This window comes from Dendronephthya gigantea, unplaced genomic scaffold, assembly GCF_004324835.1.
Source record: "Dendronephthya gigantea isolate DGI-Jeju-01 unplaced genomic scaffold, DenGig_1.0 000000F, whole genome shotgun sequence".
NCBI classification, from domain to species: Eukaryota; Metazoa; Cnidaria; class Anthozoa; order Malacalcyonacea; family Nephtheidae; genus Dendronephthya; species Dendronephthya gigantea.
This window is the reverse complement of record NW_021163010.1, coordinates 1,860,201-1,878,566: the sequence shown is the minus strand read 5'-3', so window position 1 is coordinate 1,878,566 and position 18,366 is coordinate 1,860,201. Positions and strand designations below refer to the sequence as shown.

General features: G+C 35.2%; 3 protein-coding genes across 3 annotated transcripts; 1 reads left to right on the top strand and 2 right to left on the bottom strand.

The window, feature by feature from the left end:
- Positions 1 to 70: 70 nt before the first annotated feature.
- Positions 71 to 3,763, bottom strand: LOC114522076 (reticulophagy regulator 3-like). The gene is made up of 8 exons (XM_028542698.1): positions 3,541 to 3,763; positions 3,300 to 3,424; positions 3,132 to 3,201; positions 2,277 to 2,391; positions 2,085 to 2,169; positions 1,682 to 1,825; positions 1,435 to 1,560; positions 71 to 995 (listed from the first exon to the last, which is right to left on the bottom strand). Exons 1-8 carry the CDS (start codon positions 3,735 to 3,737, stop codon positions 505 to 507), a joined length of 1,353 nt encoding a protein of 450 aa, XP_028398499.1. The 5' UTR covers positions 3,738 to 3,763; the 3' UTR covers positions 71 to 504.
- A 5,152-nt stretch (positions 3,764 to 8,915) lies between these two features.
- LOC114518693 lies at positions 8,916 to 10,348 on the top strand. Its single transcript, XM_028538699.1, has 2 exons — positions 8,916 to 10,010; positions 10,292 to 10,348. Exons 1-2 carry the CDS (start codon positions 8,943 to 8,945, stop codon positions 10,346 to 10,348), a joined length of 1,125 nt encoding a protein of 374 aa, XP_028394500.1. The 5' UTR covers positions 8,916 to 8,942.
- A 788-nt stretch (positions 10,349 to 11,136) lies between these two features.
- Positions 11,137 to 16,157, bottom strand: LOC114517198. Its single transcript, XM_028536860.1, has 6 exons — positions 15,265 to 16,157; positions 12,693 to 12,776; positions 12,184 to 12,311; positions 11,697 to 11,813; positions 11,506 to 11,585; positions 11,137 to 11,357 (listed from the first exon to the last, which is right to left on the bottom strand). The coding sequence occupies exons 1-6, from the start codon at positions 15,870 to 15,872 to the stop codon at positions 11,244 to 11,246; spliced, it is 1,131 nt and encodes a 376-aa protein (XP_028392661.1). The 5' UTR covers positions 15,873 to 16,157; the 3' UTR covers positions 11,137 to 11,243.
- Positions 16,158 to 18,366: the final 2,209 nt, after the last annotated feature.

Sequence of the window (18,366 nt, the reverse complement as noted above, 5' to 3'; positions counted from 1 at the left end):
TTACATGTTAGCACGCACTAGCCGGACTGTGCCTATTTCTGTTTTCGGAAAGATTTCTAAAACAACATTTTAATACAATTTTTATTTACTTTTCTATACAAAACCAACTTGTTTTAAATATGGTAGCTATATATAGTCATATTGTACTGTACATGGCTTTTAAAGTTACTGTATGTACTCTTACGTATGTATATAAAATAAAACCTACACAGTCTTGTTATATAATTTTACATATTAACATTTACATTACCCGACTAACGTTGTGAATATATAGAAAACAACATTATAAAATATATATAGCCGGTAACTGAATCCGATATATCATGCAGTACAATAAAAACGCAAAACGTTCAATATTCTGTAGTCATTATTTCATGCAACTATGGACTATAATCAAGCGATTGATGTGTAGAAAATAGCAGTAAAAGTAGGAGTTGAATGATTAATGAATCACAGGATGAAACTAAGTCGAACGTTTCGCGGTTACATACACAAAATATTTTTTTAATAGCCAAAGAACTTTCCCATGTATGCTGTACCTGATGCAATATAGGAATCATCTTGCCCCTGGGCCTGGCCCTGTTGTTCTTGTTTGCTAAAATCAACCTGAATTTCTGATGTATCAATAACTTCGTAACTTTCCACATCATCTGAACTGCTCTTTCTCAAACTAGGCGGCCGAACTTCGGATCGAGATTGTTCCTCTAATATTTGCCTCCTCTCTGGCTCGCATTCCGGTTGCAGAGGATTGCAATTTTCAACATTGGTTTGTGAATGATCGTTTTGATTTGTTCCGTTATTTTGTGAATAAGATGTTGTATCGTGAAGTGAGTCCATTGAACTATGATGTGAACCAAACCCTGGTGTTATACCACTGAAGTTTAAACCTTGAACAAAATCATCTGAATTGAAAGATTCCACACTATCTCTTCTCATCGAAGGAAATTCAAGACCGTCAATGAATGTAAGTGAGCTGTTTACGCTGTCTGGAGGACCTGCAAAGTTATTAACATCAGGTATTATAACATCAGGTTTTCCGCGTTTAACGTCATTATGTAAAAGGTCTATTAAACTGATTGTCCTTTTGAAACTCTAAATCTTGAGCACTTTTAGCGCGCAAGTAAGAAACTAAACTTTACATTTGCATTAATCCAGGTACAGGGTAACGTGACGTTTACTGTAGTTTCAACCAGTGGCGTAACTAGAACGATAATTGGGGGGGGGTGAATATTCATATATTTAGTTCTGCCCTACGGATTTCTTTAGTAATTGCAATAGCTTACAATAGAAATCCGTCGGGCAGAACTGAATATATGAATATTCACCCCCCCCCCAATTATCGTTCTAGTTACGCCCCTGGTTTCAACCATTATATAAGATGGCTTAAACTAACCAAACTAACCATTAGGTTAATTTTGTAATGATGCTTATTACCTGCAGGTTGTGCTTGACTAGTTCTTTCCTCTGGGGAGAGATGTGACCTATGGATTCCCTCAGTTTCTGCTGAATTTAAGATAAAGTCCTCCTCATCATCACTGACATCTGAGAATTTTTGATGATCTAAATGAATAAAAAAAATGAATAAAAAAAATAAAAAATGAAAAACAAGGAACCCTAAATTGGCTTAATAAGTTCCGAAATAAATTAAATTACAGTTTTAAGTTATAGCATTGGGGCAAACCTTTAAGGTGGGTATCCCTCTTCCGTTTTGTCCTACTACTTTGCCACTGTGTAAAAAATGGTGTGAACAATTTTATAAATTTCCCAAGCACTTTGTCCTTGATGCCATAAAATACAACAGCAGGCCACAAGTAAAGAAACATCACTAAAAAAGTAAAAATACAGAATAAATGAACTTTATATTTGAATTTTAGCAATAGGGACCAGTTCCCAAGGGTAGTTAAGTGTGGAAATACAAATGCCCAGCTTTCTCTTTTAACTGAGGACACATTGATTTAATTGGATGGTTGTAAAGGGTGTATTAAAAAGTACTCTAACTCCAGCTGCATGTAACCACAAAAATTCATTCCATACATTGATTATGATATAAAATATATATAATAAATTACTATCATGATCATTACCAATGATGTATAGAATATTTGCAATTGGAAAGCGGGCATATATCACAGAAAAAGCAACAACCAGCAAAGAGACTACCAGATAAAACTAAAAGAAAAACAAGTGTAATTATATTAAACTAGCTATAACAACACAAATTAGTTTCAGATCAATTAATAAATTTATAATTATTAGAAAATTTTAAGTGTAGTTACTTGTTTTGCATTTTTCTCTTTTAAAGCTTTCAACTTTATCCAATATGTGATTAAAAAGCTCCAAACCACAGCCACACCATGGCAAAAGTCATAATAAGATGTGATGTTCTTTTCACTGATTAAAATTGTATAATAGATTTGTTTGCAATATTGTACCTCAATGCATACAGTGTTAATTATGCCTAAAGAGACAATTTTAGGGGAATGTAAGGATGTTAGTTGATACTAGAATGAGGAGTTGGGTTTCCTAATTCTTGCTACCAGGTATATCTACAACTTCCCTGGTGTATTCATGAAGTCAGTAGGCTTTCTTTTATCTTACATATAACACCTCTGTTGCTTTATATTATAACACAATGCTTACAAAAAACCTTTAACTTTAAATCCCTTTAATCTATGCCTATCACATCAATACAAACACACCATTTCACACCACTCCAAATATAAGCCTCCTTTCTGAAAGCCTAATATTTATGGAAGGTAATTTAATTTACATTAGTAGATAAAAACATATTCGGTAATAGGATGTATTATGTATAAAAACACATACATTCTGGAATATACTTCAATGTTCATCCTGACTGAGTGTTTTGACGTCAAATCCTTTGTAGGTGCATTTTGAGTTTTTGTATTTATAAGTACTTCTTATATTTATATGTTTAATTAGCTGGCCAGCTAGGACCCCTCATAATATATGTAAGTCCTGGTTATAAGCCTGAGAACACTTAGGAATTTATATAATCCAAGAGCTTATAATTGGAGGTTAAAGGTATTACAAAATGTAGAACCAAGTTTTTGCATTACTAATTTTTTGTATCATATAGTCTAGCCATGGAATTGCATATGTATGATTACCTCCTGACTTGAGCTCCTTCAGAGAGTACTTCACCCGAATCATCACTGTCAACACATTTCTCAGCAACGCCTTTAATAATTATGAATCAATATAAAACGATGAAGCCCCCTTTAAACGTAATAAATGTCAACAGAATTTTATAATACTAAGCATATAAAGGATCATACTTGATAACTGGTTTTGGGACCGAATGTTGGACAATATCCAATGTCTAATAGGCGGTGTCAACCATAACAACGAAAGAAAAATAGCCAAAGTAACAAGTAGCTGTAATCGCGGGGTCAAGAAAATCCTAAATACAAACCATTGTGGTATAAGAAAAACTTCATAAACTAGCTCTCTTGAAACTTATTCCCCGCCATAACATTTGGCAAAGGTATACAATGGTCGACATGAAAAGGTGCTCACCAAAACACAACATTGAGAATGTTGAATACAATGACGGATATTTCTAGTTTTCTCCATATCAGAACCTCCTGAATGAAAGGCCATTGGTCACGTAATGGAGAGAAAAATTCACAAATATACTCCACCGTTTCATTTGTTTGTTTGCAATCGTTACTTCTTTCATTTGATGCAATTCCTGATGATTTTACTTCCATCATTGCCAGCGATTGTTATTGATATGTTGATATCATCAATGTCGCAAAATATTTACAGACGTCATACACACGTGATTTAAGGAAAAAAATTATTATAAATGGACCATGGACAAACTGTCCATTTGATTTTTGGCTAATTACTTTGGGTGAATCTAATAATTATTTTTCCTTTCTAAACACAGGTCCAGTTTTTCAACAGTCGGTTAAATGATTTCAACCGGGTATTTTTTGTTACTATGTAAATGTAAAATGTTGAAAAATGTTATTAATGACCAATGCTTCTTCTCTGAAAGCGAAAGGCCGGAGAATCCTTTTTTAACTTTTTTGAGCTTCCAAAACATAGCGAAATTTTTCAGGCTAATTTTTTCTTGCATTGCAGGAGTCGAAACATGAAAGTGATTGATTTCCACTATTGTACTATAGACCTAACTTGCAAATATAAATACTGTTGATTGTAGAATATTGTCGTGGTGAAGCCAGTCCTATTACAAAGATGTCAGTTTCTTTTTTGAATCGACTATTAGAGAGCGTATCACACATACATACATATTTTGACTTATTACAAAATACAAACTATTTTTCCTCATGGGCCATGGATTGAGTATACAACTGTAACTTTGTTTCCATAATTTGCTCGCAGATTTCGGACAAACATGCATAAAAACACAACGTGCTTCCTTTAAAATTTCAGCATTTGCGTCCAATGCTGCGATGAGGATCACGTATCATGGGGTATCCAAGACGAACTGAGTCAGGTTTATAATTTCTTTTGCGATCGAGGAGCAGCAATGGATGTGGAACAAAGATGAGGAAGTTCTGTATTGGTCTTGCAATGGCTAGCTGTACCACATTCTTTTACTCAACGAGTAGGGAAAGATTGAAATTTTGAATCCCTGCATGAGGATGAAAGCAAATTACAACGAAATTAATTCATTCATTCTTTTGTTAGGGGTCTGTTCCAAACATCTTGTTTCTTAGCGGAACGCATAAAAGACAATGGATAATCATTATACCCGAGATTATTAGGCCATATATTAAATCAAAATAATGCATGGTCCACACCAGGCCCCCCGGCATTATGCTTATTGGTTTGATAGATTTATCATACCATTTGAATTTCAAAAAATAAGTCTCAGTTTGACTTTCTATAATAGCATTCTTAGTCTTATACTCAATGTTTTAGTTAAATATTTTATTTCTGATTTTAATTATTTCATTTTACTATATTTCACATGTTATATTTAATTTGTCAACTTAGATTATATCATCACTTGCTCACTTGAGGTTTTCCTTTTATGGTAACCAACCGTTATTACTGATATGAGACACACACTGTTATTTTATATGTACATAAATAAATTTACTATCATGTTTATCTTTGCATGGCGCGTACCGAGGATTCGAGGGTCCCTTTACTCTTTTCGTGATTCTTGTCCTTGTTTTGGATACCGTAAAAATTCGAACCTGCTCCGTTCTTGTCCAATCACCTGCGGAAGCGGCATCTGAGAATCGAGAACTTCATTTCTGAGATTAAGTCGATCATCCTGTCTAGATTCGCTACCTCTTTCTTGATTGAAATGTGAGTTTGCCTGCCCGCCTTCAAGAAGACTTGAAACGGCCGCCATGTCTTTTCTTTTCGCGTTATCCACTGCATATTCTCTTCCCCACAACCCATTTCTCCATGACTGACGTTTTGTTCGTTCACCACACGCGGAGACGATGATCAAAACAAGGCACAAGAATATTTTCATTGCTAAATGAATTTCAATATTTACAACATTATCTCTCATTCATGCATGTCGGTAGACAAAATCTGTCGGCTAACTAACGGAAGATATTTTTTTAAAGGCTAAGTGTTCTCTTGTGTTGGACAAATTAATTCTGGTGACCTTAAGTCCTTTTCTTACAATCCTTAAGAATTTTATGCTTATGGATATGAAGTTTGCATTAAAAACCGATGTTTGTAATGAAAAGGGATATTTCTCGGCCAATCAGAAACATGCTCTGTCCGCAAACTACGTTACTACACATACTTTTTATGAAGGTCTATAAATTATGGATTATATACTAAAGAAAACAAAATCTGAAACTAAGAAACTCAAGAAATTTAAATTATTAATTCCGGGGGAACATTTTAATCTTTTCAAAAACCGATTCTCAATAAATGTTAAAAGCTATTGGGTTTGTAACAAAATGCATGTAAAGCTGTATAATACTAATCCCACTATACATCCCAGCACCATTGTAACGAGAGTATAACAAGGTACAAAAATCCTGTGTTCTTTCCCTGCCTGTTTTAGAAGAGTGTAAATCATTGTATCCTCATTCTGCCGAAGATGCAACTGCATCATCTTTTTTGCAATCGTTCACGGCATGGGGATTGTATGTTTTTCTGCACAATGTTCGTGCCGTGAAATCGTCAAGAATTTTTGAAGACTACTAAACCAAAATACAGAAAACTCATGCGTGAATGCTACAATAATTCGATATGCCTAATTTCTAAATATGACGGCTAAATCATTTCATCATAGTTACCTTTCTTTGGGTTATCTTCCAAGTACGACGAAACTGTAACTTCTCCAACAAGGATATAAGGATACTTTTAGCCTGAAAATCCTGATCATTTATACAGTTTCAAACATATATCATGCTGGGACAGGCAGTTAAAGATCTCATCATCCTAGTGTAGGGGGTCATTACATTTTAATTTACACCTGTGTGAATTTGCGGAAGGACAAAACATTCTAAAACGATAACAAAATAGACGCAACGAAGAAATTGGGCTAACCTTAATTAAGAATTGACAAAACTGCATGTGTTTATCTTTAGCTAGCATATGTATAGTAAACACGCATACCGAGTCATGACAAATAAACAAGTCTAAACAAAATATCTCGATGTTTTCTAACCCAAAGAAGTATACGATCGACTGTCGGACAAGTCATAAACTATAAAGTAATAAACTTGTCAGCATGCAGCTGACAACTCAATTCGAATAGTCAGGAAATGAAAATAATTAGAACATTGCAAAAACAAAAAGAATGATTCCTCTGTATCTGCAGAATATCTGGTAAAATTAAGCTGACCAAGACAAACACCAAGTTGTTGGACCTTTTAGGTCGAAAAATCTTTTCAAATCGTGATGCGAAGCTCTCAATGACAAGAAATATATAGTCTACACAATTATCATTTGCGTGCTTGTTTTAAATTTGTACCTTGAAACTGAAAGTTTTATTTATAAAAATAATTAAACATCAAAGAAGTAGTAGCTTGTTTATTGTTAGCATAAAAAATATATATTTTAGTGTGAACCTGTTAACCGTATGGAAAACGGATGATTATATGAATGAAGATAAATAAAAGTTTGTATAAACTACAACAGTGGTTTAGACGCTGTTCAAAATGATCAGTATGATTTAATTGTAGCTGCTGTTCAACATAACCTCCTTGTTTTAATGTCACTTCATTTTGAAATCATGCAGTAAATTGGAGTGCGTCACATGCAGTCCTGCATGCATTTTAGCTTGATTTCAGTCGATGATTCCTCCGTGTTTTAGGTAGCTAAGTTTGTTTTGTTTGTTGCCTAATGGGCGATGGTTATATAAAACCCAGCGGTCTAATAATTGGAGTTAAAAAAGCGGCTGCTTCTTAATCACCTCCTGTCATGATATAATAGTGAGTGTTTTATTAAAATAATATGGCCTACCCATGCAGTCAGGAGGTTTTCCATCATCTCGTGGCCCACGTACTGTATGTAGATGAAATAAAATGAAAGTATTTCGGATTAAGAATAATGTAAAATGAGTACAATATGTATAGTGAGTATAATGGTACAATATGCATGCATGCAAGAAAACTAATTTATTGAGAAATTCTGCGAAAATGCAGCATCCCTGATATTGAAATTGTTGTACTTAAATTTTTTTTGAAAAAAAGTCTTGATAATAACACATCGGACTCATGAATATACCGTTTAATATAATTTAATTTTCTAAAAAAAAGTTTTGAACAAAGAAAGCCGATGTTTTTTTATCGATATCATTTTAAAGTTTCACTGCTTTGTTTCAAGCTGTAATTTCCTTAATTTTTTTTTCTTTAATTTCTATATAATTTGTTTTCACTTTACTCCCTATATAAATGAATAATCTGCATGCTTATGACAGCTTATATATGACTTATGTATACCACGGGCCCTTGACAAACAACAAATTACGTAGTTAGAAAATAGGCAAAGTACATTCAGTTCGATATATTGAGTAGAATCATGAAGCATATTCCCGGCGTTTGAGTTTAAAATCATCCCAAATTTGGCACGTAGCTATGTCTCCGATGGCGCTACGCTAGCGAAAAAATGGCAAATGATCTTTAGCGAGATATAAGATAGCTGGTTTTAGGCTAATGTAGTAATGATACTTAAGACAATATACAAAGACTTTTAATAACTTCGGCGCTTGTGCCATGAAATTACATTCCCACAAATACGAGGGACTTTGTTGCGATACGGTCTAAAGGCCGCCCTCACTTTTTCCTCCCCCCCCCCCCCCCCCCACCCCCTCTCCGTTCCTGACCGGTTGACCCGTCACATATATATGACAATGTTCTTCAACTGGGTTTTCTATGTTGTAATTTTTCAAAAATATGTAATTATATAATCATTGGAATCCGGGTTGATTATCATGTCCTTATACATCGATTGGTATTTATCCGAGACAGCCATGCAGTGAGAAATTTATGCATGTCATTGTATAGACACTAATATATGCAGACGAAAATAATTACATTGAATGAGGCCTTCCTGACAAATAAAAATAGCACATTTTGATCAAAAACACAGCTACAATATAGACTTAACATATAGACTAAGCATTTAAAGAGTTTCAGCATGAAGTGCTTCTTTCGTGAACTTCTTGAACGGTAAAATTGCAATCTTGCATGAGCATTGTGAAAATTGATTTTCCGAACTAGCCTCGCACCACTGCATCACCTTTTTGGTGCAATTTTAAGCATTGATTGGTTGGTCATACAAAAGAGGGTGGCTATAATTGGCTCACATCGGCTCAATATGTACATATGAATACGAAAGAAAGCAACCATTAGGAGAATAACAGGATTATATAACATGCATCTATCATGCATGCAGGCGTTTAAATCTATATTACTTATAGCTACAGCGGACTAAAAGGTTATTCCGTCGGTTTTTTTAAAAATATGATTCAAGACGCAAAGGCTGAACAAAATACTTCAACAGGAAACCCTGAGGGGAATGGTAAACCTCTGCAGGATATGAAGAAGCACCAGAGAGCTAAACAGCTACGGAGTGCAACATCTAGATCTAGAAATAAGTCGGAATCAACATGGCAGAATACAATACAATCAGAAATACAAGGGATTCATGTTAAAGTTATGTACACCAAAGATTTTGGTAGAAATCCATCGACACAAAATACGGAAGTGATGAAAGATGAAAATATACTTGAGAAACATGCTGTTCAAGCCTCAAATAGCCCAGAGAAGGCAAATGAAGAGACAATACAACATCACTGTAGTACGAATACAAACGATTTCACTTTGCACCAGACCAGTGACCATGAAGTTGCATTAGATGCAAATCTTGAAAAAAATTTTTCAACAGCAGAAGACTCCAGTTTAAAAGAACATATAGAAGAAGACCGACACACCCCGAGTAAAAATATTTCGCTTGACATGTATATAAATGAAAGGTCTATTATAATGAAAAGCAAAATAAGTTACTTAAGTTACAGTAAAAAACTGACAAACAGAGGTTCGACAAATGATACACAAGCCAATCAAACTACGATGACTAGGAAAGAAAAATCGGCTGAACATGTTTCAAAAAAAGAAGACGATATTAGTGAAGGAAACACATCAACAAAGATCAAACGTAGGGTCATACGTGATGAGAGAACAACAAATCAATATAAGTCTGCCGCGGTATACCATCCTTCAAATAATATGAACTCGGAGAGGGTCGTAAAAAATAGCACGCCATGCCGAACTCATGTTACAAGTATCACTAGCAGTGATGAAATTTATGTAAAACACAACTTATCTCATGAAGATAAAGTGAATTATGCTCCAAACACTTTTCCTCAGTCAAGTCAGGTTTTGCATAAAGATATTACAGATTATGAACTAAAGCAATATCTGGAGGACGAATTACAAGAAAGTATAACGAAAGATATTGTCAGTTCCTGTAATCAGGAGAATCAGGTGCAAGAAATCAATCCTGATGATTTTGTTGAAATATCTTTGGAGGTAAATCTGATTTTCTTATCAATCTCAATAACTTTTTTACGCTATCCTTTTTTTATCTCCTGTATGCTTCATAACATGTTAGATGATAGCTGAAGAGAAAAACACATGTTTACATCCCAATTATAATTACCCAGCATAATGACTATTATTGAGCATATATATAACTAACAATGAAGAATGGGGTAGATATACATCGTTATCAGCACATAACAAATTGTGAAATTTCATATTTCCACGCATTGCTTACACAGTTTTCTGACTTTTCTCCTATACTGTCTTAGGAAAAAGGACCCTGTGAAGATTCTACAATAAAAGCGACACATGGTAATCCTATATAGCAATAGTTTGACTGCAGTGATAATCTTTGTAATACTCTATATTGCAAATCATGAATAGACTGAAATTCAAAAGATACAGACAAAGGGTTACACATGTCCAGAGACTGAGGATGATTGGCGTGTTTACAATCAGGTATTTGACAAAGATTCACGTCGTATCAACATTAAGAATTGTTTCCAATTGATCTTTCAGAAACATCAAGTATTTCTAAGCCTCATGGTAAACTATGCTGTCTCACCAAGTGTTTGAAAAGATTTCGTTGCTCCTCTTCTACAAGAAGTTGATGACATATGCATGCGTCTTTTAAAAGCATCATTTAACAACTTTGGATAATTCTATTGATTTTCACATAATAGTGATAGCTATACGTAGATACACTGACGAAGAAGATAGGCAATCTATATTATCAACGATTCTATTTATAAATAAAAAGTTGTTTTACTTTAGATCAATTTCTGTCACTGGTTCCTTCAGTTCGATGAAAAGATAGGAAACAAACCCTGGCAATCTAAGTTGTTCCAAAAATGGCTAGCTTGCATGCATACTTTGTGTTTTAAATATAAGTTTGGGTGAAAAAACATGGCTGAAAGCGTTCAGAGCCATGCAGATGCTTGATGCGAGAACTATAAAAGATTAGGCGGTTGAACACTTGGCATTGAAACATGAATACGGCATGTTAAAGATATTTTGAATTATATATCATTGAAATAATAGATTTGCATGATTTCCACGTCATAGAACCGCGCTGCGAGCAATATAATGGACGAAATCACTTTTCGTGAAGTAGCCTATATTCTTAGGCTATTCATAAAGCCAAAGGCGTTTCTTTATTAATCATTAAATAGTAACAGCGACTTGGTTATTCAACCGTTCAACTACAACTCAACAATATATTTAAAATTCAGAATCAAAGTCCTGGCCAATCAACTGTTGTCGTCGATTATTCTCAACGGCAGTTGTAACCATACTTCGACATTTGATATGACTGAAACTCATCTCATCATAATGCTATTTAAAATAAATGAAAAGAGAGTCATTTGTGACCGCATGACCGACTAAAAACACACTAAAGGCATAATGAAGATGAAGGTACTCTCTTATGGCAAAGCATCGCCAAAGTCTACAGTGCAACAACTACATGTGTACACACACTTACAGACAACAACAGTTGTACTTTATGCACCAACAGAACCGCAACAGCCACACCAAGAAAGTGAAGATCCCGGATTGATGAACCTGAAAAATTGCAATTTCAAACTTTTGCACTAAACTTTTGATTATACGCCCCATTAAGTGACCTTTTGAGCAAAGCTTGACAGAGCAAAAAAAAATTTAAGACACCAGTACCTGTTACATGTCTCCACAGATATTTTAACTGCGAAAGAAACCATCTGTGCCAAGATGACCAAGTACTATTGAGGATACTCGAGCAACAACACGACAATATGTGTAGGGCTGTTGACACTACGAAATACAGAAGAAATTGCAAAAAAGCCACTCCAAAAGTACCCCCAAAAAACATGTGGAGGTATGCACACATTCACTGGAACTGTGGCGCACCTCCTGTGGGAATACACCCACCCCTACCCCCAAGAGTCATGCACCTTCCTCTGTGAAAAGCCAAATTGAGGGTTGAAAAAATAATCACTAATGTTATTCCCATCAATTTTCCATTTTTAGCGTCGTTAACACATCAAGGTATAATGATGTATTGAAATAAAGTATGATGATCAGAATTGACTTTAGACTTAACATGGAAAAGTTCCGCGTATCAAACACGTTTTGTACCGTTCTATCAAGATTTCTTTTTAAAAAAATTCAAATATCAACGTACACTTTTGCACAAAAATTCCTGGTGTGGACCTGATCACATAGCGAATACCACGTTGAACAGACAGCAAAAACTTCCTAATTGATGATGGTTCATGTTTTTCAATAAGTCCAGCCATAGTACCAGCCAACCTAATAAAAGAAAGATAAGAGGTAAGGAGGGATAATGGAGGATCCCATGCATGCATGCGGATCATTTTCTAGGAGCCCCTTGTTCAAAGCTAGGTTCGCGTCAATCCTGGGTTATATTTTATTCTTTTGTTTTGGTTTGTGTGCTTCGGCACTGATGTTCCTACTCAATTACATATAAACAATTCAAGCGAATAAAAAAATCAATGGAAAAATTGCGTTAAATCAGGCTAAGGGTTGAACAACTGACCTAGAAAGTTAGCTATCATTTCATTGACTTGTCACAATAATGCTGGACTAAAATGGATAATACGACATGCGCGGGGATACAAAAGTTTGCGTATCCACTGCGTTACAGAAGTGCATTGAAATATTGGCACAAACCTTCCTGCAAAATCCACTGCCAGGCGTTGATCATGACTGTTGTTAAACCCTTGCACAAGGAGGCGAGCGAAAACACGACCTTGCCTATTAAAAAATTAGATATTTCAGGTCAGATGATTTCTTTCTGTCTAGTATATGGAGGCGGTTTTGCCGCAAAATATTACCAGATCCGTATGGGACAGATCCTCCGTATCCCGAGCTATAGTTATGTTGGATCGTTCTTAGGCATCAGGATTGTAGTCCTGATGACCAGAATGCATTACCAACAATACGTTAACTCAATCAATCATGGCTGCCATGTGATGCTATGCAAACATTTGCATTTGCGTCATGTGGTAAACCCAATTAAACTGGCACAATCAACTGGCGTTAAACAATTTTTTAGAATTAAGAAAAAATATCCTGTACCTAAAAATAAATTAAAAAGTTATTACAGTAAACGTTTTGTGAGGGAGACACACATTGTAGTCTTCCTGGTTGAAATATTTTATAAGTACGAGCTCTTGAAGTCGGTAGCGGGGAATATACAATCAAAACATGCTATAGATATATACAGTAGTGTCCAATTACATACGCACACTCACAGGCAAGGGAGTTTAGATTATGATTGACAGTTCCTCCCACATCTAAGATAACGAGCTAACATAATATATTCTTGATCGAAAATCTGTTTCGTTTATCGTGCTTGCTGCATGCCCTGAAGCAACGAAACATATGCTTCTTTATATTTTACCCCTATTTAACATCAAACAATATTTTTATGGTATTATCTTTCTTCCACAGGACTCGTTTTTGGTCGACGTCTTGGAAAATTTTAGGATATTCGTTCGCAATTGGTTTTAATTCATTTTTTTCTTGTTTGTCTTCGTTACAGTGAGTGTTAGATAGACTTGTTTTTCACAAGTATTTGTGCAGTGCTGACTTCATGTTGTGATAAGAGGTATAGAAAAAAAAATCTGACAGTATATTTATGCAGGTTTACAATAAACATCTCAAGATAACAACTAAAAATGAAACTCTTGTTCTAGAAAAAGATAATGCGAGCACTGCATGTGGGCCTTTATAATGAGTTTTTCTCAGATTCTGATGTTTCAATCCACAACATTACTCATACAACCTAATCAATGGCTGAATCTCCTGAAATTAAACACCTTAGTTTAAAGCATACTGATAAAGATTTCTTGAATAAATCCCTCACAATGCAGTAGAGAGCATTCAGTCAGCACAACACAAAATGCTTTTTGTACAGTGCAGTAATGATTCTATGACAAATGCTACCATCAGAAAATGAGGACATGCAACTAACATAATAATTATGACTAGAAACACCAAAATGTTTCCAAGAGAAATAAAAAAACCTAAGGAACTGGACAAGATGCCTTTTAATAAATGCCTAATAATACATGGGGAGGGAGAAGCCAAGCTATTCTATGATCTATCACATTATTCGATGATAGAATCAAAACAAGCCCCTCTATGGACTAGAAGAAGTACTCTGCTCAAAGATAGCAGATCAAGACCATTGCCTGAAGATCAAACTGATCAATGCAATCTATTACTAGACTATCAGATTAATGGCCAGTGTTGCTAGTGGAGATAAATTGAAACATTAATGTAAAAAGGGTTCAAACTTTGCTGAAAATACTTGGATTAAAACCATTAAATTGACTTTTAGTTGGAACAACAATCCAAGCAAGTATCATATTAACTCATAATCTTAGACATAAGCCGGAATGTCAATCAATCATTAAATCTTTCAATGTGCTATGTTTGTCAATCCTATGAACTGACAATATGCAGATCAATTTACTGGTTTCAAAAAATATTCACTAGTGTTGTGATTTAACAAATTTGTAAGTTGCACAGACTAATATTGACTACTCTCCCTGTATGAGCAATATTATTGGCCTAGGGTATTATGATCATGTTATAATAACTGTTTTTTCATATTTTTAGTATTGATGACTCTATTCTTCAGCATAAAGCAAGCTAGAATACATGTCTTTTTTGCTTGGCATAATCATTGGGGACTAACTTTTTTGGACCATATGCTCATATTATCATTTTTCTTAGTGTGGTGTCAAGTAACGTGAAAATTACAACACCTCTCCAAATCCCATATACCCTTTGCCTTCTTGTTTTTTATTTTGGTAACAGGCTAAATACCTAGGAGAGTATGCATTATTGTTCTTAATCCATTTTTACCAGAAAAATCACAAAAGGCAAGGGGTCTGTAATATACTTTATCTTGATCGCCTTTATTTTTGGAATTTTAAATTAATCATTAAAAAATCTAAAAATTGGTCCAGTAGCCCAAAACTTGATATAAACCGTGTATAAGAACATGGAGTCACACATGTACCTAGCTTTCATTAAACTTACATAAATTTGGAATATAACAATAAAATTCTGTTCTAATAATTGTTGTGTGTGATGCATATTAATGACAATATTAAATTCATTGATCACTCAGTAAAAGAGTTTCCCTGTATCATTCATTAACAGATCTTTTGTATTGTATTAAAAACAGGCCAATTGGAAAAGTTTTTAATACAATTTCAATTATACTTACACAAATATATAATGTATATGCCTCGCTTGTCGTCTTGAATGCTGTGTTTCTCCAGATGCAGGCTTTGCAACAGGATCCCATCTATAAGCTCTATAATTCCCTCCTGCTTGTGGAGAGACGTTTGTTGCATCAAAGTAATGGTCTAACGGCAGTGCTTGAGAATCGTCCAGTCTACCTGTCCAATAATTTGTAAAATATCCCACAGCTGCCGATGAATTTTCAAACAGTTTGTATAAGGTATCGATACGGCTAACATATCTATCGCCTTCGCCATGATCGGCTGTGCTTTGCCACACTGCACGTCCACATTGTACCCCACCAAATCGTCGGAAATTGTCATCGTTTAACGCGCAATGTTTATCACATTCGAACTTCGATTTTGTCCAACGACGGCTACGTAACTGCAGACCTTGTCCCAGGGGAAAATACTTTGGCGATAAAAAGATATCGGCGAGAGATGGGGAAGCAACATCGACAAAAATGATCAACGCCGACATTGTTAAAGCAACAGCAAGTGAAACGCACACAATTACCAACTGAATACTAGGAACTGGAAGAAAATTGCTTTTGACCTGAGTCACAGGAACGCTGGTTTTCTTTGCATTCATCGCTCAAACTGAAGCTGTCTGTTTGAAGACACAATACCAACTATATAGGTATATATAGTTTTATCCGAGCCGTGAGTTACACGTATTACTACGAACTGGCAGTACAAAAGCGCAGGGCTTCGACCAGTGTTTATGACAAATGTACAACACTCTCGACGATCGATCCTCTACAATATGATGAAATTTTTCTGCCTTTGTTTCAAAGAAACTATAAGCCAGCACACACCAGGCTTTGATGAGTTGAAAGGTTAAAATCGGAGTCAGACATACATTAAAGTAATAATGTATATGGCGTTCTTGCATAAATAATAATCTCTAAATATGTCTATTGTTGTCCAAATCAAACGAGCGTTCTTATTGGTGGAGAAATGCGGCAGTGCAATTAAATAGGAAGGAATATAAGAGGGAATAAATAGTTCGTCATATACACACACAGCTGTTTGCCCTTATAGGAAATTTTCAGAGACAACGATGACATTAGATGCTTTAATCTTGGAACTTTTAATCATAAACCAAATTTCCGAAGGCACGAAAAATCTAGAGCTAAGTTAAAGTGAACCCCATGCTGAGGCTTTTTTATATCATTGTAGTTTGTATGAAAGAAGAAGTTTTTTTAATAAATGACAAGTTGACAACCAAATATATATTGGGCTTGCACTTTCTTAATTTATCATAAAACATAAATATTCATATATACTTCATATTAATACAATATATGACAAGACGTACACACCTGCACACTTTGTGTTTTCGGCCATTCTCATTGGTAACTTTTGTCTCAATTTTCACTAATTACTTAATCACCAAGTGATAGTAATAATATACGCCCCGAAACTTCCTTTGATGTACAGGTTTGAATAGTAATAACTCTTAATTACATTGAAAATTTCTTTATAGCCAGGCACAAAAATCAGTCTCAGGGTTTAGCGGAAACCGTTGTACAAGGCGTCTTGTGCAACAGTGCCAGCTTTCGCGACTGAGTTTTTGGAGGTGTTTTTAGAGAGCGGTCTGGGAAGCTGCAGCCACCCCTCCCGAAAATAACCAATAACCATTCACGACTGGAAGTCCTATCCTCCCTATTTACAGACGAAGAAACTAAACGAAGTTCCCTTTCATCGAATTATCAAGCAGTGACATCTCATGCATGAGAGTTCTTGGTGCTTAAATGCTACTGTGATCAAAGCATAGAGACCATGTGTCCATTCTGTGTTTCACTGCCAGATCTTCACTGCCAGTTCTGCACTGCCACTGAAGACCATCCAGTAAAGGATCAAGGTCGTGGAATAAAAAGACGACTCACTTTAAGATGGTAACGCATCCATATGGCCATGCTACTGAAAAGGAAAAACTTTTATGTTGTATTGCACAATAGCAACAACAACAACAACAAGACAACTAGTAATAAGGACATCAAGCATAAAATCATAAATCTTTAAAGTTATTCCTAACACTGACAATGAAAATACAGCCACATTTGCCTGCAAACGCGAATGTCGTTGGCAAAAGAATTACGTATACGTGTCCAATAATTGGGAAAAGGTGATGAAGTTGAAAAACATTGAGTTTCTGAAACGTCCTGACAAATTGCTCAATTTTCCACGAGACCAGTGTGCTTTACTAGCTCAGTACATGCATGATCTTTCTTAATTGTACTTCGAACGCATACTCCAGGTATTCCGTCTCCGGTCTCCTTATACAGTCTTTGCATAAAATTTTTACAATTACAATTTTACCTGGGAAGATATTGGGAGCATCCAATCTTTAGCTGTGAGTCGTTTGGCATACAATCGAAAACGCTCAGTGCGGTGAGCCAACCCAAAAGAACCACGCTTTTTGTCTGTGACCCAACCTCAGTGACGCAACCCAAAGAACCAAACTTTTTGTCTGTTTTTTCTGCCCGGATTTACGGGTTAGCCCTTCTTCGCTGAACACGACTCTCGAGAAAAATAATGTCATTATACATAGGTCACAATGAACATGAATCATTTGACCATCAAATGTTACATGTGAGATTAATGAATTTGGATACCAAGTATCGCCACCGTGGGAAAAAATTATTTTGGTATTGCTTAACTAAGTAAGCTTTTCTGTCATTAATAAGTCAAACTATCAAGTCTTGCATTTGGCGAGACTTTGGAAGGACAATAATGCATTAGGACCAAATTGTAAGTCCTTTGTCAGATGCATTGGAGGATATTACCCCGTTTGTTAAGAACCTAGCTTGCACCACATTTTGAATATTTCAAGTTCACAGCAAATTAAGAAAAATCCATCATCTGTTTTTGAAGGACAACTCTAGTCGAATCACTGAAATGAGTAGTAGTGGAAACATGAAATGAATGCAACTCTATGTGGAGAATATAACGAGATATATATATGATTGTATTCGGAGCAATAATATAGAGACAGAAATTATTTATCTTCGATATGAATGAAGAAGATAAATTAGTTTTTCTTTTGCATAAACTGAATTGAATTGTTTCATATATTAGCA

Coding starts and splice junctions, on each gene's coding strand:
- LOC114518693 (XM_028538699.1), top strand. CDS start 8,943: ATGATTCAAGACGCAAAGGCTGAACAAAATACTTCAACAGGAAACCCT. Junction 10,011..10,291: donor TTGTTGAAATATCTTTGGAG/GTAAATCTGATT, acceptor ATACTGTCTTAG/GAAAAAGGACCCTGTGAAGA.
- LOC114522076 (XM_028542698.1), bottom strand. CDS start 3,737: ATGATGGAAGTAAAATCATCAGGAATTGCATCAAATGAAAGAAGTAAC. Junction 2,392..3,131: donor GAAGGAGCTCAAGTCAGGAG/GTAATCATACAT, acceptor AATTTTAATCAG/TGAAAAGAACATCACATCTT. Junction 996..1,434: donor TAGTCAAGCACAACCTGCAG/GTAATAAGCATC, acceptor ATAACTTTGCAG/GTCCTCCAGACAGCGTAAAC.
- LOC114517198 (XM_028536860.1), bottom strand. CDS start 15,872: ATGAATGCAAAGAAAACCAGCGTTCCTGTGACTCAGGTCAAAAGCAAT. Junction 12,312..12,692: donor GCAGTGGATTTTGCAGGAAG/GTTTGTGCCAAT, acceptor TTCTTTTATTAG/GTTGGCTGGTACTATGGCTG. Junction 11,814..12,183: donor AGGAATTTTTGTGCAAAAGT/GTACGTTGATAT, acceptor TGTATTTCGTAG/TGTCAACAGCCCTACACATA.